The sequence below is a fragment of the Sciurus vulgaris genome (genome assembly GCF_902686455.1).
Source record: "Sciurus vulgaris genome assembly, chromosome: 14".
Classification (NCBI taxonomy): domain Eukaryota; kingdom Metazoa; phylum Chordata; class Mammalia; order Rodentia; family Sciuridae; genus Sciurus; species Sciurus vulgaris.
This window is the reverse complement of record NC_136475.1, coordinates 61271189-61297465: the sequence shown is the minus strand read 5'-3', so window position 1 is coordinate 61297465 and position 26277 is coordinate 61271189. Positions and strand designations below refer to the sequence as shown.

At 35.6% G+C, this 26277-nt stretch overlaps 1 protein-coding gene across 1 annotated transcript in view; it reads right to left on the bottom strand.

The window, feature by feature from the left end:
* Window positions 1–26277, bottom strand: part of SRBD1 (S1 RNA binding domain 1) — a 312646-nt gene that overhangs the window by 33754 nt on the left and 252615 nt on the right. The window contains 3 exon segments of the mRNA XM_079111646.1: window positions 8510–8686; window positions 15536–15712; window positions 16936–17042. Coding sequence (XP_078967772.1) covers window positions 8510–8686; window positions 15536–15712; window positions 16936–17042 — 461 coding nt within the window.

Here is a 26277-nt window from a genome sequence, read left to right as displayed (position 1 = left end):
ACCCTGAACGTCAATGACCTAAACTCATCAATCAAAAGACATAGACTGGCAGAATGGATTAAAAAGAAAGACCCAACAATATGCTGCCTGCAAGAGACTCATCTCAGAAAAAGACGTCCACAGACTAAAAGTTAAAGGATCGGAAAAAAACCTACCACACACATGGACTCAGTAAAAAAGCGAGGGTCTCCATCCTTAGATAAAGTAAACTTCAAGCCAAAGTTAGTCAGAAGGGATAAAGAAGGACATTTCATACTGCTTAAGGGAACCATAAATCAGGAAGACATAACGATAGTAAATATTTATGCCCCAAACAATAGTGCATCCCTGTACACCAAACAAATCCTTCTCAATTTCAGGAATCACATAGACCACAACACAGTAATTCTGGGCGACTTTAATGCACAGCTGTCACCACTAGATAAATCTTCCAAACAAAATCCAACCAAAGAAACCATAGAACTCAATAACACAATCAATAACCTAGACTTAATAGACATATATAGAATATTCCATCCATCAACGAGCGGATACACTTTCTCCTCAGCAGCACATGGAACCTTCTCCAAAATAGACTATATGTTATGCCACAAAGCAGCCCTTAGGAAACGCAAAAAAATAGAGATACTTATGCCTTGTGTTCTATTAGATCATAATGGACTGAGAGTAGAAATCGATGACAAAATAAAAAACAGAAATTACTCCAACACCTGGAGACTAAATAATATGCTATTAAATGAAACATGGATAACAGAAAACATCAGGGAGGAGATTTAAAAATTCTTAGAGGTCAATGAAAATGACGATACAACATATCAAAATCTTGGGACACTATGAAAGCGGTACTAAGAGGAAAATTCATTGCATGGAGCACATTCCAGAGAATAATGAAAAGTCAACAACTAAATGACCTAACATTACAGCTCAAAGCCCTAGAAAAAGAAGAACAGAATAACAGCAAAAGTAATAGAAGACAGGAAATAATTAAAATCAGAGCTGAAATCAATGAAATTGAAACAAAAGAAACAATTCAAAAAATTGACAAAAAGTTGGTTCTTTGAGAAAGTAAACAAAATAGACAAACCCTTAGCCACACTAACAAAGAGAAGGAGAGAGAAGACTCGAATTACTAAAATTCGTGATGAAAAAGGAAATATCATGACAGACACCACTGAGATACAGAACATAATGAGAAGCTACTTTGAAAATCTGTATTCCAACAAAATAGAAACTACCGAAGACACTGACAAATTTCTAGAGACATATGCTCCTCCCAAGCTGAACCAGGAGGACATACACAATTGAAACAGATCAATATCAAGCAATGAAATAGAAGAAGCCATTAAAAATCTACCATCCAAGAAAAGCCCAGGACCAGGCGGATTCTCAGCAGAATTCTACAATACCTTCAAAGAAGATCTCATTCCAATACTTCTCAAAGTATTCCAGGAAATAGAAAAGGAGGGTACCCTACCGAGCTCATTCTATGAAGCTAATATCACCCTCATACCCAAATCGGGAAAAGACACATCAAGGAAAGAAAATTTTAGACCAATGTCCCTGATGAATATAAATGCAAAGATCCTTAAGAAAATATTGGCAAACTGTATCCAAAAACATTAAGAAAATCATGCACCACGATCATGGGGTTCATCCCTGGAATGCAAGGATGGTTTAACATCCGTAAATCAATAAATGTAATCCATCATGTCAATAGACTTAAGGATAAGAATCATATGGTTATTTTAATTGACGCAGAAAAAGTGTTCGACAAAATACAACACCCCTTCATGCTCAAAACACTAGAAAAAATAGGGATAGTAGGAACATACCTGAACATCGTAAAGGCTATTTATGCTAAGCCCATGGCCAACATTATTCTTAATGGAGAAAAACTGAAACCATTCCCTTTAAAAACGGGAACAAGACAGGGATGTCCTCTTTCACCACTTCTATTCAACATTGTCCACGAAACTCCAGCCAGAGCAATGAGGCAGACTAAAGAAATTAAAGGGATACGAATAGGAAAAGAGGAACTTAAGCTGTCACTATTTGCGGATGACATGATTCTATATTTAGAGGATCCAAAAAACTCCTCCAGAAAACTTCTAGACTTCATCAACGAATTCAGCAAAATAGCAGGCTATAAAATCAACATGCATAAATCTAAAGCATTTTTATACGCAAGTGATGAAACATCTGAAAGGGAAATGAGGAAAACAACTGCATTTGCAATAGCCTCAAAAAAAAAAAAAATAAAACACTTGGGAATCAATCTAACCACAGAGGTAAAAGTTCTCTACAATGAAAACTACAAAAAGTTGAAGAAAGAAATTGAGGAATACCCTAGAAGATGGAAAGATCTCCCATGTTCTTGGATAGGAAGAATTAATATTGTCAAAATGGCCATACTATCAAAAGTGCTATACAGATTCAATGCAATTCCAATTAAAATCCCAATGACGTACCCTACAGAAATAGAGCAAGCAATCGTGAAATTCATCTGGAAGAATAAGAAACCCAGAATAGCTAAAGCAATCCTTAGCAGGAAGAATGAAGCAGGGGGATCACAATACCAGAACTTAAACTATACTACAAAGCAATAGTAACAAAAACGGCATGGTATTGGCACCAAAATAGACAGGTAGATCAATGGTACAGAATAGAGGCCATGGACACAAACCCAAATAAATACAATTTTCTCATACTAGACAAAGGGGCCAAAAACATGTAATGGAGAAAAGACAGCCTGTTCAACAAATGGTGCTGGGAAAACTGGAAATCCATATGCAACAGAATGAAACTAAACCCCTATCTCTCACCATGCACAAAACTCAACTCACAATGGATCAAGGACCTTGAAATCAGACCAGAGACCCTGCATCTTATAGAAGAAAAAGTAGGTCCAAATCTTCACCTTGTTGGCTTAGGATCAGACTTCCTTAACAGGACTCCCATAGCACAAGAAATAAAAGCAAGAATCAACAACTGGGATAGATTCAAACTAAATAGCTTTCTCTCAGCAAAGGAAACTATCAGCAATGTAAAGAGAGAGCCTACAGAGTGGGCTCATACTTCAGATAGAGCTCTAATTTCCAGAATATATAAAGAACTCAAAAAACTCTACACCAAGAATACAAATAATCCAATCAACAAATGGGCTAAGGATATGAACAGATGCTTCACAGAAGATCTACAAGCAATCAACAAACATATGAAAAAATGTTAACCATCTTTAGTAATAAGAGAAATGCAAATCAAAACTACCTTAAGATTCCATCTCACCCCAATTAGAATGGCAATTATCAAGAATACAAGCAACAATACGTGTTGGAGACATGTGGGAAAAAAGGTACACTCATACATTGCTGGTGGGGTTGCAAATTAGTGCAGCCACTCTGGAAAGCAGTGTGGAGATTCCTTAGAAAATTTGAAATGGACCCACCATTTGACCCAGCTATCCCACTCCTTGTCCTATACCCAAAGGACTTAAAATCAGCATACGACAGAGATACAGCCACATCAATGTTCATAGCTGCTCAATTCACGATAGCCAGAGTGTGGAACCAACCTAGATGTCCTTCAATTGATGAGTGGATAAAGAACTGTAGTATATATATGCAGTGGAATATTACTCAGCTATAAAGAATAAAATTATGGTATTTGCAGGCAAATGGATGAAATTGGAGAATATCATGCTAAGTGAGATAAGCCAATCTCAAAAATCCAAAAGACGAATGAGCTCAGTGATAAGCAGATGATGACACAGAATGGGAGGTGCAAGGGGGGAAGAATAGAGGAAGGAGGGACTGTCTAGAGGGAAAAGAGGGGTGGGGGGAAGGAAAAAACAACAGAATGAATCAAACATCATTACCCTATGTTAATGTACGATTACGCAAATGGTATGCTGTTACTCCATGTACAAACAGAAACAAGATGTATCCCATTTGTTTACAATAAAAAAAAAAAAAAAAAAAAGCTTTCGTATACTCCAACAGTGACTTGGTCAAGGAAGAAATCAGGAAAACCATTCCATTTACAATAACCTAATTAAAAAAAAAAAAAAAACTTGGGAATTTATTTAACTAAGGAGGTAAAAGAACTCTACAATGAAAATTTTAGAACACTGGAGAAACTGAGGAAGACCTTAGAAGATGGAAGGACATCCCATCTTCTTAGATAGCCACAATCAATATTGTCAAAATGGTCATACTACCAAAAGCAATAGATAAGAGTGAATGGAATCACCATCAAAATATCAATGTCATTTTTCATAAAATTAGAAAAAATAATTTTAAAATTTGTTTGGAAGAATGAGACACCCAATAGCCAAAGCAATACTAAGCAAAAAAAGTGAAGCAAGAAACATCACAATACAAGATCAGAAATTATACCATTGAGCTGTAGTAATAAAAACAGCATGATACTGGCATCAAAATAGACATGAAGATCAATGGAACAGAATAGAAGACACAGAGACAAATCGACATACCTGTAGCCATCTGATATTTGACAAAGGCACCAAAAATGTATCTTGGAGAAAAGAAAGCCTTTTTAACAAACAGTGCTGGGAAAAAGGGATAGCTATCTGCAGAAAAATGAAATTAGACCACTCTCTCTCACCCTGCACAAAACTTAAATCAAAAGACTTAGCAATTACACAAGAAACTTTACAACTTTTAGAACATAGGGTCAACACTCCATCATATAGATGCTGGCACCATCTTCCTTAACAAGACCCCCAAACTCAAGAAAATAAAACCAAGAATCAATAAGTAGGATGGGGCTGGGAATACAGCTCAGTTGGTAAAGTGCTTGCCTCACACACACAAGGCCCTGGATTCAATCCCCAGCACCAAAAAAAAAAAAAAAAATAGGATGCCATCAAACTAAAAAGCTTCTGCTCGGCAAAGGATACAATTTAGAGGATGAAGAGAACACCTACAGAATGCGAGAAAATCTTGGCCAACTACTCGTCCAACAGGGGACTAATATCCAGAATATACAAAGAACTCAAAAAACACCAAAAAAAATCAACAAAAGGGCAAAACAACTAAATAGAAACTTCTCAAAAGAAGAAATAGAAATGGTCAACAAATATATGAAAAAATGTTCAACATCTCTAGCAATCAGGAAAATGCAAATCAAAACTATACTAAGATTTTTATCTCATTCCAGTCAGAATGGCAATGATCAAGAATATAAACAACAATAAATGCTGGTGAGGTTGTGGGGGAAAAGGTAGACTTGTACGCACTGCAGAATAGGATAACCACTCTGGAAAGTAGTATGGCAACTCCTCAAAAAAATAGGGATAAAACCACCACAGGACTCAGTATCTCACTCCTTAGTATTCTCCCAAGATCTAAAATCAGCATACTACAGTGATACTTCAATGTTTACAGCAGCACAATTCATGATTGCTAAATTATGAAATCAACTCAGATGCCCATCAATAGATGAATGGATTAAGAAACTGTGATACACATACACAATGGAGTTCTACTCAGCCATAAAAGAATGAAATTATGGCATTTACTGCTAAATGATGGAAATGGAAAATATCATGCTAAGTGAAATAAGCCAAACTCAGAAGTTCAAAGGTCAAATGTTTTCTCTCAAATGTGGAAAATAGAGTAAAATAAAAGAAAGGGAGAGAAGGATAGGATAACATAAAGAACTAATCAAATAAATTTATATATGGGCAAAAGGAAGTCAAACAGAGTAGAGAAGTAGTTAAGTAGAAAGGAGAATGGGAGAGGAGAGGTAGGTAAGGAGAATGGGAGGGGAAAAGAGCGGGGAGCTGGGGAATGAACTCAAGGCCTTATGCATTTTAGGAATCCTTATTTGGAACAGAATGGTCAAAAGCACAACTCACAGTCTGTGCTTGTGCCTGCCATCTGAAGTGGGGGCAGTTTTATGGGACAGAGCTCTCAACTTGTAGAATCTGACATTATCACCAGGTAGATGGTGTCATAATTGAATTAGAGGGTGCCCAGCTGGTATCTACTGAAGAATAGGCTACAGAATTGATTGGGTTTTGGTGCCATATACTTTGATGACCAGAGATCTCAGAAATGTTCTATATCATACAGAGAGTAAAGAATAAAAGAAACAGTTTGTTTTTTCCTGTATCTCTTAAAATCTATAAATAGAAGAACAGATAAGCTCCAGTGTACACTTATAATGAAATATTATTCAGCAATGAAAAGGAAAAAGCTACTGTTACAAGATGGATAAAACCCTAAACATTATGCTGAAAGAAGCTTTATACAAATAAGTCACACAGAAATTTAGAGATACAGAGCGAAAACTAAGTCTCTAAAGGAGAAATGTCCCTGTTAGAATATGAATGTATAACTTGTGAACAACTGGTGAACTTGACAAAGAAGTCTAAAGCATAGAAAGGGACCAAAATGTATGAGAGTACTAAAGAGTCCACAACATATTTCACAACTTTTCAGCTCTCTATTATGTTTTCTAGAATGGAGCAAAGGAGGAATAAAACCTCAAAAGAAAAAGACCATTAACCTCAGGTTAACATTTGATTGGAACACAACCCTCCGTCCCAAGCAACCTGATCTACCAAGCAATCATCCCATAAAGCACACAACCACCAGATGTTGATGTCAGCTGAAACCAACATACTAGACCAGACTGTAGTCCTGAGGGAACGCCAGCACCTTTGGATCATATTCTACCTAATTACGTACCGTAAAAAAACCCAACCTTAAGCCCTGGCAGTGGATATGGTTCTCAAGATTGCCTGCATTCTGTTCTGAGAATGCCTATCTTCACCTTCCATTTTCTAATAAAGTTTTTCCTTTGCTAAAACCTGACTTTTTCCTGAACATGGTCAAGAGCCTGGAAGGTCCATACAGAGGTCTCCTCTGCCTCTGGAGAGACTGCCTCATACCCGCTTCTGGTGACATGAAGATAACCACGTGGTATTGCTTACACAAAGTTCTAGAAGCAGCAAACTAATTAGAACAAGTAGTTACTTCTGGAAGGCTGGAGCAGGATTAGTAGGGAAGGGAATGTTTGGGCATGCCAGTAATGTTCTGTTTCTTGAGGGTTACACAGATGTAGGTATATGTCAAAGTTCAGCTAAAATACAGTTAAAATTTAATTGTACGTGAATTTTGCCTCAAAAACAAAACAAAACAAACAAACAAACAAACAAAAACAACCCTGTAAAGAATCATCAAAATGTAGTTAAGGGCTGGGGAAATAAGTTGGTAGAGTGCTTGCCTCGCAAGCACAAGGCCCTGGGTTCAATCCCTAGCACCGCAAAAAAAAAAAAAAAAAAAAAAAAAGAAAAAAAAATGTAGTTAACTGTACACATGATGAAGAATTTAGTGGAAAGTGTATTGATGTCTGCGATTTTTTTGACATATTGTACATATATGGAATATAATTTCCTATTTTTCTGACTGTATATGATGTGGAACTACATTGGCTGTGTAATCATATATGCACATAGTAATGTTAATGCACCCAAAAATAAGAAACTGATCAATGAACAGATGGATAGATATGTGGAAAAACAGGTATAGTAAAATGTTAATGATAAAATCTAGGTGTGGGTATACAGGAATTCACTTCAGTTTTTTTTCAACTTTTTCGTACACTTACATTTTTTCATAATAAAATGTTGGGGGTAAGTGGAGAAAGCGCTGTTTTGATGTTAATAGAATATTATTTTTTACTTTTTCCCTATTTTCTAAATTCACCATAATGTGCTGTATCTTTATAAATCAAACATTTTTAAAAGAAAACAAAATAATGGAATTTACTAACATAAGTGAATACAAATGATTTCAAGACAAGTTACATATCTCATTTTAAAGTCAATAAAAGTTAAATTATTCACTATTGTAAAATTCACTGTAATATAATTCAGTAAGTAAAAATACCTTAAAATTTTTTGATTAAGTAGCAAGTCACTGGTTTTGAACTAGTTAAAAATTTTAAAGCTAATTAAATGTGCTAGTAAAAAGTTGTTTTTTCTTTTAATGTTTTATACTAAACTTCTCATATTCAAAAACTTTCCTTTATCATTCTGTGTTAGCATGCTCACTAAAAGTACACTGTTTCTTAGATTCTGTAATAACCCACCAGGACAGTAATTCTTAGGAACTCTGAGTTGGATGTTTACTTTCAAAAGGGCTCTATCTTTAGAGAAGCACAAGATTATGCCAGGTGCTAGTCAATTGTGTCCTGTTAATTTCCAAAACAAACAGAAGAGAGTGCCATGCAATTTCCATTACACACACTTAACCATTAGAACCAGGGTTTATTAGCTTGACACTGATCCAGGAATAATGGTTTCATTCCTCAATGAAATAAAATAATGTGCCACATAACTCAGCAATGCGGAACTTCTAAAAAAAATGTTGTCATGTTAAACACGGTCATATTTTTCAGTTTCCATTATGCCCAAACAAAGGTCCTTTGCTGTAGAGAATTCACTGGGCACAGAGAACTCTTGCATGGGCCTCAGACTTACCTCATTGCTATGTCATATGATTCCGGATGAATACAAGTCTGATCCAAAGGATTTGGCTTCAGTACAACATCCACTGTAGTTTTGCTCTTCTTTTTGCCTTGCTTCTCATTTGTGACCTCACCTGCTGAAGATGTTACAGCAACTCCTTGAATCTGGCCTGAAGATTCAATTTGCTGACTACTGCATCAATTAAAACCAGAATAAAACAAATTTTAAAAAGGGGAAAGGTTGGGCAGAAAAGAAAAGAAACTTTAATTAAATGCTTTTTTATTTCTCCACCATACAAATATATACAAACAGCAATCATTTACTGCACAGAAACTGTCACTTATATGTTTAAACCACTGTTAATATGACTTTCTGTTACTTAAAGCCAAAAACATTCTTAACTGATTCAATCTGTGTAATTGGCATTCTAGGAAAGAACAGAAAAATGTAGGGAAATGATAATAATACGATGATGATTTCTCAGTTGAAGAAAATCCCAAGTTTTCAAAAGAACTTAGTGAGTACAGAATAGGATGAATGGAAAAAGACTTGAAGCTGACATATCGGGGGAACTTTGAAATATAATTTTTTAAAACCCTAAAAGTCTTTAAAGAGAGTAAAATGACAGATCATAGGCACTTTTCACTTCTTATTTCTTTTTGAAAACTGTTGGACTTTTTGAACAAAGGGTTCAAAAAACAAAAACAAACAGAGGATTATTTTATCATCAGTTTTAGTTCTGCCTTCAGGATTTTGTGCTCTACTTAGAACTTCTACCACTCCATTGGTCTGCAAGATTTACCCATGTTCTGGTACTTTTACAGTTTCTCTTTTTACATTTAATCCATTTGGAATTTATTTGGGTATGAGTAAGGTGGAACTACAGCTTCCTTCACATATATCAAATTCCTGATAGTTGTCATAATGCCATTTATGGATAATTGATCAATTTTTCCTCAGTTTTTGAAATGTCATCTTTATTATAAACTAAGTTCCAAATAACATTTTGGTGAATTTCAGACTCTATTGTTGTATTTATTCTATCAAACCAAGCTTTAGAGTTCCGGCGGAGAGCGTGGAGAGCGGCCTGCTCTCCGGGCCTTCTGGGGCCCTCCGGCCTCAGGCCAGCGGGTGAGCTGGGGAGCCCCGGGCACAGGCCGCGGCCTCTTCCCTGCAGACTTCCGGAGCTTTGCTGCGACTGCCCACTGGCTGGCCCTGCCTGTGAAGGACCTGCGAGCCTCCTCCCCTGGCTGGATGACCTGATGGCGGCGGCGACCTGTCGGATCCCGGCCCACGGACACCGCGGGCGGCCAGGTCTCGGGGCCCAGTCCTGTTTGTCCCAGCTGAAGCCGCCGCAGAGCTCGTGGCGCCTTTGAGTAGCGGCGGGCGTGGCGGGGCGAGAAGAATGGCGGCCGCCTGGTCGCCGCGGAGGGAGGCCGGCAGGGGCTTTGAGGGCCCTCAGAGGAGAGTGGACACCCGAAAGCTCAGCCACTCGTTGGACAGAGGAGCGGCGCAGACTAGGGCCCTCCCCGACCGCGCCTGGTCGGGACAGGCGAACAAAGGCCTTAACCATCCAGAAGGTGAGCGAAGCCCCTGAAGAGGACCACGGGTGGAACGGTGAGCGGCCTCGGGCGGTTGGTGTGCGTTCTCCCCGAGAGAAGCGGTCGTCAGGTGCGTGGCCGCCACCCTGGGGAGATGTCCTGGCCTGCGTAGAAGGCCTGTGTATATAAATATGAAAAAGCTGCTCTCAACTTGCCCCATCCTGTTACAACGTGTGCTGCGTCTGGACATCTCAATGTGAAGAGGTTGCCGAGGTCTGATAGGAAATAACGTCTTATAAATGGCCTTTTGTTTTTAAAAATCGGAAATGTCTTCTGCAAGTGGCTTTGGAATGGATTCCTTAGCCCATCTCTGGAGCTGCGCGTGTCCACGTTTGTTAAGGGGGTTAGAGGACTTGGAGAAGACTGACCTGAGGAGGAGGAGGTCCTGTGCAGACTGGTTTTATGTAAAAGACATTTTCCTATTGTAACCATTGTTTTGTGTGTGTATTTTATTCCTCATTAGTGTATAGATAGTTGAAAATGATGAGTACTTTTTTGGAAATATCTAGGCTTTCTAGATGTTCTAAAGTGCCTGATATATGTTAAAAGTAGAAGTGGTAACATACAACACGTTTTGTACATTTCTTTTTGTTAAAATTCTTATGAAATTTTTTTTGGGGGGGGGCAGTAGCCAAACCCCCTTTTGAGTCATACAGAGTTGTGTGCTGGTCCTTGGGTGTGCCTACCGTGAGCTAAGACTTGTACCTTATGTCTGTGGGTTTTGTTTTACTTTGCTGTGTATATAATGTATATAAAGGACAAATGAATCCTAATCTGCATCTAGTCTGTCTAGATGTTAAAGAGGTTGCCAGTGTATGACAAAAGTAGAATTAGTAAACAAATATTGTATGTTTTGTGTTAAAATTCCTAGGAAGGATTGTCTTCTGAAAATTTTGAGCATTATAGCCCACTGGGTCAGTGACAGGCCAGAATGCTCGTATTTTGAAGACATTTTAAAATTAGAACTATTGTTACATGTGTGCAGTTTATTCAAGACTGTCATGTACATAGTGGACAAACTGAGTCCTTACTTGAAACATCTAGTCTGGCTAGATGTTTAGAAGTGTCCGATGTATGTTAAATGTAGAGATAATAAAATATCACTTTGTAAATATCTTTTTGCTAAAATTCATATGAAATAGTCTTTTGGGGAAGGGAACTGTTAAACCACCTCTGTGAGCAGTATAGTACTGTCTGCACTTGTTCGGTGATGTGGAGGAGGTGGGAGGGAAGCAATTGCAAAAGGTAATATGTTAGTGTGTTCATACTTGGGACATTTTCAGACATCAATTTTGTTTCATGCATTTTGTTTTGCTGTGTATATAGTGTATATAATGGGCAAATGAGTCCCAGTTTTGAGACATCTAGTCTCTAGATGTTAAAGAGGTTGCCAGTGTATGACCAAGTAGTTAGTAAAATTAGCACATTTCGTACACTTTGTGTTGAAATTCATAGGGAAGCTTGTCCTCTGTAAATGACTTTTGAATATGAATTTGTTCAGCCATCTCTAAGCATTGCATATGCCTGTAATTGTCCACTGGACTGAAAGATAGAGGGATGTGAGGATAGAAAGGTTCAAGGACAAAATGGTCATATTAGAAAATACCTCAGATTCTAACCATTGCTATGTGTGCAATTTTATTTACCAGTGCTGCGTGCATAGTGGACAGGTTATTATGTGGAATATCTAGTCCTTCTATTTATTTAGAAGTGCTTGATATTTTAAAAGTAGAAGTGGTAGAATTAAAACTTTGTAAATAGCTTTTAAAAAGTGATGGGAAATACTGTTTGGGATTGTTAAGCCACCTCTGAACAGAATACTGTCTGTACTTGTTCACTGGGTTGAGGGAGGTGGGAGGGAAGAAGTTGCAAGGGTGTTTTGTTAAGAGTGTGCTAGAAAACTTCAGCTTATCCATTGCCCTGTGATGTGCATTTCATTTAACTTTGCTGTGCTGTATATATTGTATATATACTGGACAAAGGAGTCCTAATTTTATAATATCTAGTCTCTAGATATTAAAGAGGTTGCCAATGTATGACAAAAGTAGAGTTAGTAAACGAACACATTTTGTATATTTTGTGTTAAAATTCATAGAAAGGCAGTCTTCTGAAAAGGACCTTTGGAAGTGAAATTGTAACATATCATGTGACGCTCATGTGGCACATGTGACATAGAAGAAAGAAGTGGAAGAAATGAAGGATTCTAGGCCAGAGTGATCCTACTTAGAAGACACTTTCAGATGTAACCATTGTTACATGTGTGTAGTTTATTTAACACTACTATGTACATAGTGGACAAACGTAAGTCCTTATTTGAAACATCTAGTCTTTCTAGAGGTTTAGAAGTGCACAAAGTATGTTAAAAGTAGAGGTAGTAAATAAAACATTTTGTAAGTATCTTTTTGTTAAAATCCATAATGAAATAAACTCTTTTAGAAATGGAATGATCAAAACAGTTCTCTGAGCAGTACACGTTGTATTTGTGCTGTTCAGGGAGGAAGAAGGAAAAGAAAATGCAAAGGGCTTTATACCAACGTATTTTCTGTGAAGCAAGATTGACCATTGTCTCTTATATCTGAGTTTTGTTTTACTATGTAAATAGTGTATATAAAGGACACAAGTCCTAATTTACATCTAGTCTATCTAGATATTAAAGAGGTTGCCAGTGTATGACAAGTAGAGTTAGTAAACTAACACATTGAGTACACTTCATGTTAAATTCATAGGAAAGACTGTTCTTAAAACCACTTAGGAAGTGAAATTGTTAGTCATCTCTCAGCATTACAGATGCATATATCTGACCCCTGTGTTGATAAGAGACTAGAAGGGGAAGGTTTGTAGGCCAGAATGTTCTTGTTTGGAAGACACTTTCAAATTCTAGCCTTTAAAAAGAGGGGTTTTGCTTCAGAGTGTAGCCTTTGTTCAGTAAGTTGCACTTTATTCAATGCTACTGTATGTATAGTTTAAAACTTAGGTCCTTGTTGGAAACATCTAGTGTTTGTAGATGTTTAAAGGTGCACAACACATGGTAAAAGTTGAGGACTAATGTAATGCCTGTTAAGTATTTTTTGTTATTATACCGGAATGGTTGCCATGTAGGAGAATGGAATTGTTGAACTTGATGTCTTGGAGAATACGTGGAAGATTCACTGGGTGGTGGGTGGGGGAATGAGAAAGTATGCATAGAGAAACACTCTGTGCCCTTAGATTAGTTCCAATTGTCTAACCATTGTTATATGTGCATTTTAGTTAGTATTGCTGGGTATTAAAGGATAAGTCCTAATGCCCAAAGTTTGTTAGAAGTAGCAAAATAATCCCTATATAAATATCCTTGTTAGTTTTTAGGAAGAACTGTCTTCTGGGAATGACCCTTGTTAATCCACCTCTTGGAGCTAGGGGTAGTCCTGAATTTAGTCACTGAAATGGTGCTGAGGGAGAAGAGGAAGGGTGAGGGGACGTGCTCTTTGCTAGTAGCTCCATATCTGGAAGGCAGGTTTAGACTATAACCATAGATCTATATGCATTTTGGTAAAGTCCTTGTGTTTATTGTGCACAAAGTTCATACTTTATTTCACAACCTCTAAGCTTTCTAGATGTCCTGAGGGTAACAGTGAATCATAAAAAGTAGAGCTAGTCAATTAGCCAATTTGTAAATAACTTTGTTATAACTGATAGAAAAGATGCATCTGGGACATGGAATTGCTTTGTCTCTGGGCTATGTGTATCAGGACTTGCTCGTTAGGCTGGCAGCAAAGGGGCAAAGGGGTGCACACAGGGAAAGAGGAGCAAGTGCTCAAGGATAGACATTTCCATGTGAGCCACTGGTGTGTGCATCTTCTGGCTGTACTATAGGAATACTATAATTCACTGGGAACATGCATTCTTGCTAATACTTTAGTAGAAATCTGGTAATGAAACAAGCTTGGTGTATCCTATTGCTTTGTCTCATTTTAAATTGAGCATTAAGGGAATGCATTATTTTAGTTGTAACTCTGCAAATATGTCTATCCTAGAGGCCTGTTGCCATTTCTGTCTTCAGTGAAATTTTTGTCCCCAAGAAAGGGTAACAGATTGAGTTGGTATAGTGTATTCTTGGTTATCAAAAATACTCATGTAGCTTTGGGATTTTGAATTGGTGAATATTCATGATGTGTGGAAAAGCATGATACACACTACAATCTCAATCACAAAATGGGATATTGTGTATGTATATGCACGACCTGGAGGGACACATCCAACTAAGCTGCTTGTGATTGGATGACTTTGTTCTTTGCTTGTGTTTTTGTTTTTCCTGTAATGTACACATTAACATTTAAAAAATAAATGCTATTTAAAAAAAAACCAAAAAACAAAAAACAAACAAACAAACAAAAAAAAAAACCAAGCTTTACAATATATTCTACTATCTTGTGGGGTTGGTTTTCTTTTAGTCTTTTCTAGAATAAGGATTATTTTTCCATATCACCTTTATTATAATTTTGTCCAGAGGAAAACTACATATCAATAAATCAAATAGTCCCACAGAAGCAGATACATAAAAGCTATTTTTTCATAATTACAAAAATGCTAAGAAGTTTATCTAATTTCTTTGCTTTTGCACTACTATGACTAGAAAATAGGAGTTTAGGGGGAAATGACAGGGTGTGTTATTGATCAAATTATATTGTTATATTGTGTGCAAGTACCAATATGTAACTAAATTCCATCGTTATGTACAATTATAATGTACCAACAAAATGTGGGAACAAAAGTAAAGAAAAGTAAAGTAAAGAATTTAACTCAATCTACACAATTGATAATTAATGCTAAGGGAGGAGTCCTTTCCACTTGCTACGCTCTAATCATGCTAGCCTTCATGCCATTTCTCAAATATACAAGTTGGTCCTGCCATAGAATTCTGCACACTCACTGTTTGCTTTCTCTCTGATCCTTGTGCAGCTGGCCCCTTCATTTCATGTACAACTCTACTCAAGTAACTATTTTTTTTTAAAAATTTTAGATGTTAGTAGACCTTTATGTTATTCATTTATTTACGTGCAGTGCTAAGAATCAAATCCAATGCCTCACACATGCTAGGCAAGAGTTCTACCACTAAGCCACAACCCTCAAGTAACTTTTTAATAACTCACCTAAAGCAGTTGCCCTGCTTTCTAACACAATATCATGTCTTTGTGTGTTAATTTTTTTAGCACTTATGTACTATCTTAAGCTATTATTTTACTAGTTTATTATATTTATCAAACTCCATGACTCCATGAGAACAGAGAATTTGCTGACCTGTTAACTGCTATATTCCCAGTTCCTAGCAATAAAAAAGACACTCAACATATATTGAATGAAGGCATAAACAAGAGGCACCTTCGTCAATCCATAGGCTGAGTAATAATCAAAAGAGAGAAGGAAGAAAATACTACCAGAAATACACTCTTATAATCACCTGCAAAATGTTCGAATATAATCCTGATTGATTCTGATGAAACCAGCACACTGTTGGAAGGATTTTGGACCCAGCCCTTTCACTTTCTTCAGCTGTTCTCGGTTGATGAAGGGTCCATTTTTCTCTCGCCATTCAATAATATTTTTGGCTCTGTTGGCATTGAGTCCTGCAATATGCCTTAAAATAAAAAAAGTAAACAAAATGAATAAACCAGGGAAAATATCTCATCTAAAAAGACAATGATATAAAAACATCTGGATCATAAAATCAATTGCAATTACATATTCTATGTCAAAAGTTAATCCAAAAGGGAGTTAAATCAAAAGGACGAACAGGAAATAAGGACGACGGAATGCAAAAATAATGACAAAACTAGCTGCTGTCAAAGATGCTGGTCCACCTTGATATAAGGAAAAAAACCACTCTTCATAGTATTTCTCAATTCATCATATTTCTGAATCAAGATAAAATTCTACCTATTTCTATTTAGCTTAAAAAGATAGTTAGCAGTAGAAGTTCTAATAGGTATGATTATGTTGTACCATTCTCTTTTGGTGGTGCTGGGGGTGGTGTGTCTGTTTTCATTAAAGAGAACACCCATGAATGTTGACATTAGAATGAAAATATGAAAACAATATCATCAGGTAGTTTGCTTGATGTTAACTAAAACATTATTATTTCAGAAAATCTCAATCCTATTATGGAATTCATACCTGGAATTATGAAATGTTTGTAGCCATGGAAGACAAGCAGTACCTTAAAACGTAAAGGATATTTTTCACTGTACTGTTTCAGTGAAAAAGGTCCAGATCAGGGAATTTCACACTGCAACAGCACACTTGTGTAATAAATACAAGACTACAAACTGAAAAAGCAGCTTTTCTGCCACCACAGGAAAAAAAAGATACAACATTTTTTTGTATCTTACAGCATGTAAGATACAACTGAATGAGGGAAATTTTGATAGGTGACATGTGCAATCAGGGTAAAAATATGGTAACCAGAAGTTGGATTTTCAGAGTTTTATCTTTTGGTTGCTGCCAGCTATGATCAATGCATGCAAGAGACTGAACTAGTGAAAAATACCTACTCTCATGTGGGAAACGGCTCTTTTTCATGTTAACCTTATTTAAATTCTATTAGCGACACTAATGCATTCAATGGTTACCATATGCTTTTCACTTTAGATTTGCAATATTAAAAATGATAATGTGAATTGTTATAATTCTTTTCTTAAATGATGTTTTCCTCTCTGACTGATTATCTAAAGCAATGTATAAATTCATAGATTTTCTATACTTGACAACTTTACACATGTCCCTTGTTCTGCTGGAGTTTGAACTGGATAGTCAGTTACACTCAAGATTCTGTGATCTTCAGCCACAGATTTCTTGTCTCACCTTAATAAAACTTCTGAACAGATGTTAATATCCACTCCTACAAAGCTGACACATTCTTCTACAACACTGTCCAGAGTGGCCTTGAGTAAAGTCTGGGATACATCATGCTGAAAAGACAAGATCACGTATCAATCAAAAGTGAGGGAGAGGGCTGGGGTTGTGGCTCAGTGGTAGAGCACTTGCCTAGCATGTGTGAGGCACTGGATTTGACTCTCAGCACCAGATATAAATAAATGAATAAAATAAAGGTTCATCAACTTCAAAAAATATATTTTTTAAAAAAGTGAAAGAGACAAAGCTCTTGGATTATTCTATTGTTCTGCCTATACTCCTGGTAGCTGGCTAATACACAACATGGTGAATTTCTTCATTTCTCTTAAACACACATAACAGATGTAAAGGACCTGAACTTAAAGAATCTGTATGTTCTGATACACTAAGATACTCATACACCTGATTTGAATATAAGAATACCAATATTTTTTCTTTGTCTGAAATTTTGTCTAGAGTAGTTGTTCTCAAACCTTAGCCTGCATCAAAATCACGTGTAGGGATTGTTAAAACAGGTCAATGGGCCCCATATCCAGATTTCTGATTAAGTAGGTCTGAAGTTGGGGCTGAGAATGTGCATTCTAACAAGTCACCAGGAAATATTGTGGCTGCTGGTCATGCTTTGAGGAATTGGCATTGTCATTCATGCACTGCTTTATGGTATTATCTCACATGTAGATGCATTCTGTTCCTTAGTTGTTCTAAGAGAAGAAAGCATTAAGTTAAAATAGGAAGCAGTACAATAATACTCAGTAAGTTGAACAGTAAATCAAGGTATTATATTTCATCTAATTGAAGGTAGTATTGCTTATATGAAACATTACTATTTTATACACTAAGAAAGAAATACACTGTCAATTAAACCATAAGACAATGCATTTTTATTGCTTAGAATTTTATTAATTTTTAAAAATTTTATAAAAGAACTTTTAGACTTTTCTAAGAATTTTTTTTTGGGTGCTGGGGATTGAACCCAGGGTGAGGTCTTGCATGTGAGGCAAGCAATCTACCAACTGGGCTATATCCCTAGTCCAAATGAGCTATATCCCCAGCCCAGAAATTTTAAAACTTGTTTAACATCCACAAATCTGAAGGAAAATGTAAGCAACTTAAGCTGGTTAAGGTAGTCTTAAACTTTATTATATTCAGTGTTCTATTCTTCTGGATCATTACTTTACTCAAAGACATAGGTGTCAAGGTTTTCTGTGCAGTATAGTTATGCTAAAGACTCTTGGTAATGCAGCATTTCCAAAAAGAGCCACCCTCTATTATCTCTGAGATTTTCTTTTAAGCTTTAGATGGTCATTCTTGGAAACTTTGAAGATAGTAGTCCTATCTTAATCTTAACAGAAGATATCGAAAGAAGAGATTTTAGAATCCTACAAAACTCCCATTTCTTCCTTAAATCGTCTATTGTTCAGGTTTGTTCACTAAAACAGTGAAGGGTCTGCAGTCAGTCATGTTTCTAGGATTAACAATCAAGTTCATGAAGACACAATACCATTATTGACCACAGGGCCAACAGTAATCAAAGAACACAATTTATTTTAATATGTATTCTGATTTCAGATGTGTTAACAGGTGAAAAAATGTGCAGCTTACAATTGAAGAAATGCACTATCTAAAAGTAAACATTTGATAGTTAATTGAATCTGTTACTACAATGAATACACTTGATATTACTAATAATTCTAAAATTAATACTCCTCTGGTTGTTGTCCTGGTTATGAATTGTAGGTCAATGTATTTCTCCAAATGTCTCAGGGAAGTAAGAAAAACAATATAGTATAGTTCCCACATATTGCAATTACATTATTACCATTTAATAATAGAATTTTATGCTCTGGAAGACTGAGAGTGCAGGAATGTTTCTGATTTTAAGAGGTAACTTTGTAACTATCCAGGTCACAGATAAAAATTTTGGATATAATTTTGAAATATAATAAGCAAGCATGCCTGAGGCCCTGGGTTCCATCCCCAGTACCAATACAAACAAACAAACAAAAAAACTACATAGTCTTTCCTTTGTTTAAAAAGAGATAAGAAGCAGCACAATGAAAAGGGGACATTTAATATGAAAGGAAGACAATCAAAAGACAACAATGATAACAAAAAGAAAATATCTGAGAGAAAACACAAAACTATTAACATGGGGGAAAAGGTAGATAAATAGTTGGGAACCGGTTAAGTCAGCTTTTGCATTGCTGTGACTGAAAGACCTGACAAGAACAAGGTCGAAGAGAAAAAGCTTATTTGGGGCTCACAATTTCAGAGGTCTCAGTTCAAAGATGGCCAACTGCATTGCTCTGGGCCTGAGATGATGCAGAATGTGGCGGAAGCGTATGGCAGAGAGAAGCAATTCAGGACATGGCAATAGAAAGCACAGAAAGCCAGCTATGCTCATCAGGGACAATCTATAAAACCCAACAGCATGGCCCCGGTGACCTACATCTTTCAGTCATACCCTACCTGCCTATAGTTATTGCCAAGTTAATCCATATCAGTGGATTAATGCACTGATAAGGTTAAGGCTCTCAACGTCCAATCACTTCACCTCTGAAAATTCTTGCATTGTCTACACATGAGTTTTTTGGGGACCCCACATATCCAAACCATAACAGGAGTCATTAGAACAAGGGCATATAATTACATAATTCAAAGCACGCCAGATGATTTGATAGCTAAATGAGTAAACTATGGTTCCTGATGAAGGTTGTGCTGGTTGCCTCTTCTACCTCTAGCTTTCAACTCCCATTTCCTCTTTCCAAACAAGTCTGACTGTGCTTCACATATCTGACCCACCTCTATAAGACCACATGCTCTGGGAAAACTGCCCCCTCTACCTTCCAGCATGTGATAGTGACTGGTTCAAACCACTGCTTTTCAAACTGAGGGTTGGACCAATCAGTGGACAACAAAATTAATTTAGTGACATGCCACTAGCATAAAAAATATCAAGAAAAAAACAAATAGACCACATAGAGTATATTGTACATATTCTTAACATGGAATAAGAGTACAATAAATAAAATAGTCAACTGAGATTATCATGTGAGAGGAAGAAAATATAAATTGGCCAGGAATAGGTACTTGGTTCCTGGACATCTCACTTGATTTTCTGATATATTATAATCAATTTGGTCATTGATTGATGAAGAGATTAAATAACTTCATAGAGTTATGGAGAAAAGTATGTGAGAAGTGTATTATCTATTGGCGAAATACTAATTTTTTCAAACAAGTATAGTTACTGAGCATAACATTTTTCAAATTCTCAGCAATTTGAATATTTTAACTGAGTTAGTACAAGTCACCCTTAAAATCATTTATACTTAGAAGAAAACAATAGTGAAATAAGATTTATAGAGCAAGCTCAACTACCAGACATAGAAGGGTTAATAGTACCAAATTTAAAGAAAATATTAACTCCAACTTAGTCTTTGACTTGACTTGAGCCATTCTAAATGGAAAACAAATTCTAAGACTTTAAAATAAACTTGATTTTTAAAAAGTTTTATAAATATGCAAAACTTAATGATAGATCTCAGATGTTTGTTAATAATGATATTTTTGTAGATGACACCTTAAAACCTTCAAAATTGAAAAAAAAAAACTTAGAACACTTATAACTAGAATGACTAACATGAAAAAAATGGAAAATATCAAGTGCTGGTTAGGATGTAGAATAAGTAGAATGCTCAAAACATTATCATGGTAAGTAAAATACATTTCAGATCAGATGTTAAGTTTATGGAGGATTTATTTTGTATGGCTGAAATATAACTTCACATAAAACTTAAATCAGATATATTTACGCAATGTAAAATGTGATATTATTCAATATAATATTAAACTAGACAGACTTTAAAGGAATAAAAATTAACAAATTCCTAGGAACACAGAAATTGCCATAACTGACTCAAGAAGAAACAGAAAATCTGAACAGACTTATCAACAAGTAAAAAGATTCAATCAGTAACCACAAATCTCCCAACCAAAAAAAAGTTCAGGTCCAGATAGCTTCATTGATGAATACTATTAATCATTTCAAAAAGAACTAATATCAATCCTTTTCAAATTTTTCCAAAAAGAAAAAAAAAAAAATAGAAAAGGAGAACTCTTTCAAAGTCATCCTGTGAGGCCAGCATAACCCTGATACTAAAGTCACACAAAGACACCACAAGAAAACTTAGACCAATATCCTTTATGAATACAGATGCAAAAATTCTCAACAAATACTAACAAACTAAATCTAACAACATATTAAGTGAATTATAAATCATGATATACAAAATAGTATATTCAGATTATATGAAATAAAAAAACAGGTTCACATTTTTTTTACAGTTGGAAAATAATCCTTGACATTTTACAACTTTTCATTTGGAAATAATTTCAAATTTAGAAGAAATATGTAAAAGCAATACAAAGAACTTCCCTATAGCCTTCCCTCAAATACATACTTTGGTGTATTTTCCAAATAACAAGAACATTGTCACATATACCCACAATATAATTATTAATATCAGGGGATTCATCAATGTAATATTATTATCTAATGTACAGCCCATACTGGATTTCATCAACTGTCCCAATTATTGTTTAAAGTGTTTTCTTCTAATCCAGAATTCAATCCAGGATCACATGTGGCATTTAGTTATCTTTTTATATTCTTGCTAGGCAACTTCAAAGATGGTTCCAAATTCCCCAAATCCTGGTATTCATATGCTTGTATAATATATTCCCATTGAGTGTGAAATTAATGACTATTCTCTGAATCAGTTCTAAAATTATCTTATGAATCAAAGATTGTAAAGAAGTATTTTCAATCTTGATCTGATTCACATTTGAAAGAGCAACCTCAATGGTGCACCACTGGGTGCTCCAGCATGCCATCATGTGTTCTGGACTACAAAAAAGTTAACAAACAGCCTATACCTATACATTAGGTAATATAACAAATATAATTAAATATAAATAAAATAGCATTTAACCTTACTATAACTATAGTAGAAAGGTTATATACTGTTTTTGGAAAAACTTTACTTTGAATTATATTTACTTGTAAAGAGTGACGTACTCAAATATATGTGTGATGGGTACTCCGGTCATGGTGTAAAATGTGTTTCCTAGTGTATGTCATGATCAAAAGGAATAAAAAATAATGTCTAAATAAATCATGATGGTGTCATTCCATTTATTCAATAACACCAAATGAAATGTAAGGGTAAATCTGCTATTTACAAATGCCAGGCACTGCATCACGTGGAGGGACTAGCTTGAGGAGAAGCTGACTCACAAAGCTATAGCAGTTGGCATACATGGCATACATTCAAGGCTGGTTATTCACAATACTATGGAGCTCCTGAATCAACTAGCTCAGGGCTCATCCCTCCTCTGGGCTTCTCATAATAACATTTCCTTATTGTTTAATAAAGAATAATAATTTCCTTATTGTTCAAGCCACTCTGACTTGGGATCTCTTGTTTTTCTAACTCACTCACTTTATCGAGGGGCTCAAAGTCTAGAGGGAAGATAGATGCAATGAAAACTACAATAACCATGTTACAAAAACCTTTGAACTTTTACGGTCAGGCATTAAGGCTTTATGATGTTATCTAACTGAATCTCACAAAAATATATCAAATATAAATATAATTTTACATAGTACCTTCATATGCAACAATTTATTCTAAGGAAATAGCAAGATACATGCAAAGGTAGGTGTGAGTGTGTGTGTGTGTACACAATCTAAAAATGCACCCAGAGGGGATTCATACAAATAAATGATAGACTAGCTATATAGTACACTATTATGAGGCAATTAAAAAACATAGTAATCTATCTATTTCACTAAAATACCTTAGACTGAAAAAAGGTCCAAACATATTGAGTTAAAATTTAATTCCTCTAGCAGCTACTAATGTAAGAGAAATTTCCACAAGCACGGCTGTCAACTATAATCATGGATTTTACCTATATTCTTCCCCAACTTTTTGCTCAGGAAAGTACTGAAGAGTTGACATTATTTTCTGAAAGTAAAAATCTTACATATTTGGGGGAGAGAATGTGGGACAAAGTTGCACACTGTGCTCATAATAGTGTCCTTGATATTAAAAGCGTATTCATTTTTCCATTTAAAAAATATTTTCTAAGCAACTACTATGTATCAGACACTGTGCTAGTTGTGCTAGGTGTTGAAAGCACAGGAAAAATCACGAATATTCCGTGTCCTTAAAGCATCTCCATTTAGATTTGCTGAAAGCTAAGATGTGACATATTGCCTTATTGGCAATCACAAGAGGCAAGAGGCCCCCAGGACTGACTGTACTAATGATCACCAAAGACTTGAGGCCAGGAAAAAAAGGACTGTTCCATTTTTAAAAAAAGTTACCCAACTCTGAATTTTTGGGCAAGCTATTCGAATTATATAAACAGTCTCTTCTGAATTTAAGGAAATACTGTTTGAGTGATTAAATTTTTATGTAAAATTTATAAGATTTTAAAAAAGGAATATAAGTGGTCATTTATGCTGCTCAGTCTTTTTGAGGCAAGAACCCACATTTTTATTATTACTGTACCACAAACTTCTAAAGAATTGTTCATCAAACTGCTGTTTCATTTTGTTCTGAAGCACTAAAATTATCTCACAATTATTAAAAGAAAAATAAAAAAAGTCCTTCCAGATACAACATTGTCTGCACTACAACTTCTACAAGAACAACAGTCTACTTTATATATTCCATGTTAAACTTTAAGTTTATGCCCCTGTGGTTTTCTGGTGCAATATTCTTACTTGAGTCTTTATTTTACTTAGTATTACCACTCATACCCCTTACTATTGCCAAAATACAAAACACAGCTAGAAGCTAAAGAAGCAAAACAACTTAACAGGAAACAGCTACCCAATTTAAAATAAAAGTAAGTTTATTTCCTTGTCTTGCATCTACTTTCCTTTGATTGACAGGTGACAGTTTAAAAGAATCATCCAGGGGAGTGTGTGAATGACCCATAAAAGAACTGACAGGACAATGGGAAACAATTGAGGAAACAGAAATATGTGTGCTTAAGAGCAGCAGCTCCTTCAATTCTTCACATCCAGTATACAAGAAGTCTTTATGTTCTCCCTATAAAGATGACGGCAGTGTTCAGCACCACAGAAATACCTTAGCCATTTAAAAACCAGTGTTCTACATCTACTGATCACAGATAATTGCAACAAGACAAAGATTTCTTCATAAGTACATTCTTTTTAAAACACATACTTGGAAATAGCAGAACATTTTTATTTTTTAAATGAATAAACTATACAATGAAAGACAAATGGTGCTATAGAGCTCTGGGACCAAGATAGAAAGAAGGTTATCAGTCTTTCGGCACTGGAGGGATTTTTCCAGATCTGGAAATTCAGATTGAAATACGGTCAGTAGTCATAAGAAAAGAAAAAACAAAAAGCAAAAAACAAAAACAACAACAACACAGGAAGATGTTCTCTTTGCAAATTTTCCTCCTCTGAAAATGCCTGTGGAAGGTATACTGAAGACTTCTTAATTGCAAATTCAGCATTTAAGTATCCAGTTTTCACAAATTTATACTATTTAATAGAAATTAGTCATTCAAGTCATCTTCATGGAAAGGTCCCTGGGACAATGATTTGTCTTATATGTTCTATACAGAAATGGAACTTAATTTTAAAATCCTAACCTTTAGTACTTGAATCCCACTTTAAGGGCATGGATCTTTTAGGGTATCAAATGAGTGTCCACAGATGTTCAATTAAGTCTCCCCACTTTGCATGGCCAGACTCCTATGTTTCCAGGGCACTGTATACACTCTGGACTCTCCATTCTGCTCACAAATCTTCAGTAGTTTTTCTGTGCCAGGCCTCATGAAGTTTTGGCCTATTATATGTACCTTAATATCTGGCAACTGATTTCAGATATTGGACAACAGTCAATGTAGGACCATGAGCTCAGAAAGGGGGAAACTACATAGGATAAACCACAAAACATTCCAGTTGTCTGAGGACATTTTCAAGACTGTGGCACAATCAGTCTTACTGAGCTGGGGAAAGATAAACAAGACGTCAGGAGTACTGAGACAAGTGGAATTTTAAGAGTATACCAAAGAGAACTAAGATTTGAAAAGACTCCAGAAATTTGTATAAGAGACATCTTATGTATTTGGTAAAGCTGCACATAACCAGAGAACAAGGACAAGACTATACAAGATCAAAGAAAACAGAGCTGCCTGGAAGTTGTGGGTTACACAGAGAAGCCTGAGATTGCATAGAACTTGGAGACATAAGCTGTTCTACCAGCCATAATGAGGGGAATGCCTTGAACATCCTAAATACTTGGCTGACACCCCAGAAAGGGTATAAGTAAGCTATTCTAGTCCTAGAGTAAGGGTTACCTGACTCTCCTCCAGAAAACTTTAAAATAAGCAATCCTTACCAACATGAGTTCACTGATAAATTCTACCAAGTATTTAAGGGAAAAACTGTATCAATTCTCTTTATTCTCTTCTAGACAATATAAGCAGCAGGAATACTTTCTAACTCATTCTATGAAGACAGCATTACTCTAATATAAAACCATAAAGAACATTTTAAGGAAACTACAAACCAGCATCTCTTTTGAAGAGAGATGCAAAAATCTCAACTAAATATTAGCAAATTGAATTTAACAATGTATAAACATAATTATATATCATAATCAACTGTGATTTATCCCACATATGCAAATTTGGCTTGACATTCAAAAAACAACTAATGGATTTCATCATAACAACAGGCTTATTTAAAAAATAGCATAATCCAAACTCTCAGCAATCTGGTTATAGAGGGGAACACTCTCAACTTGATTAAAAACATTTACGAAAACAAAACAAAAAAAACCTACAGCTGACATTACATTCAATGGTAGGAAACTAGAAGATTTCTCACTAAGATCAGGCACAAGGCAAGGATGATCTCCTCTCTTTTAACATTATATTGCAAGTCCTAGCAATGAAATAAGAAGAGGAAATAAAGGTAAAGAAATTAAGAAGAAAGAAAATGCTCACTGATGACATGATAATGTAGAAAATTCAAAAGAATCAACAAAAAACTCCTAGAATAAGTGATATGGTGATGACACAGGATACAAGATAAATATACAAAAGTCAATCACTTTTCTATATACCAGCAATGAACAAGTGGCACAAATTAGAAACACAAATTAGAAATTAGAAACACAGACACGTACACATGGATAATCTATATGGAGAAATTACAAAAATAAAGAATTA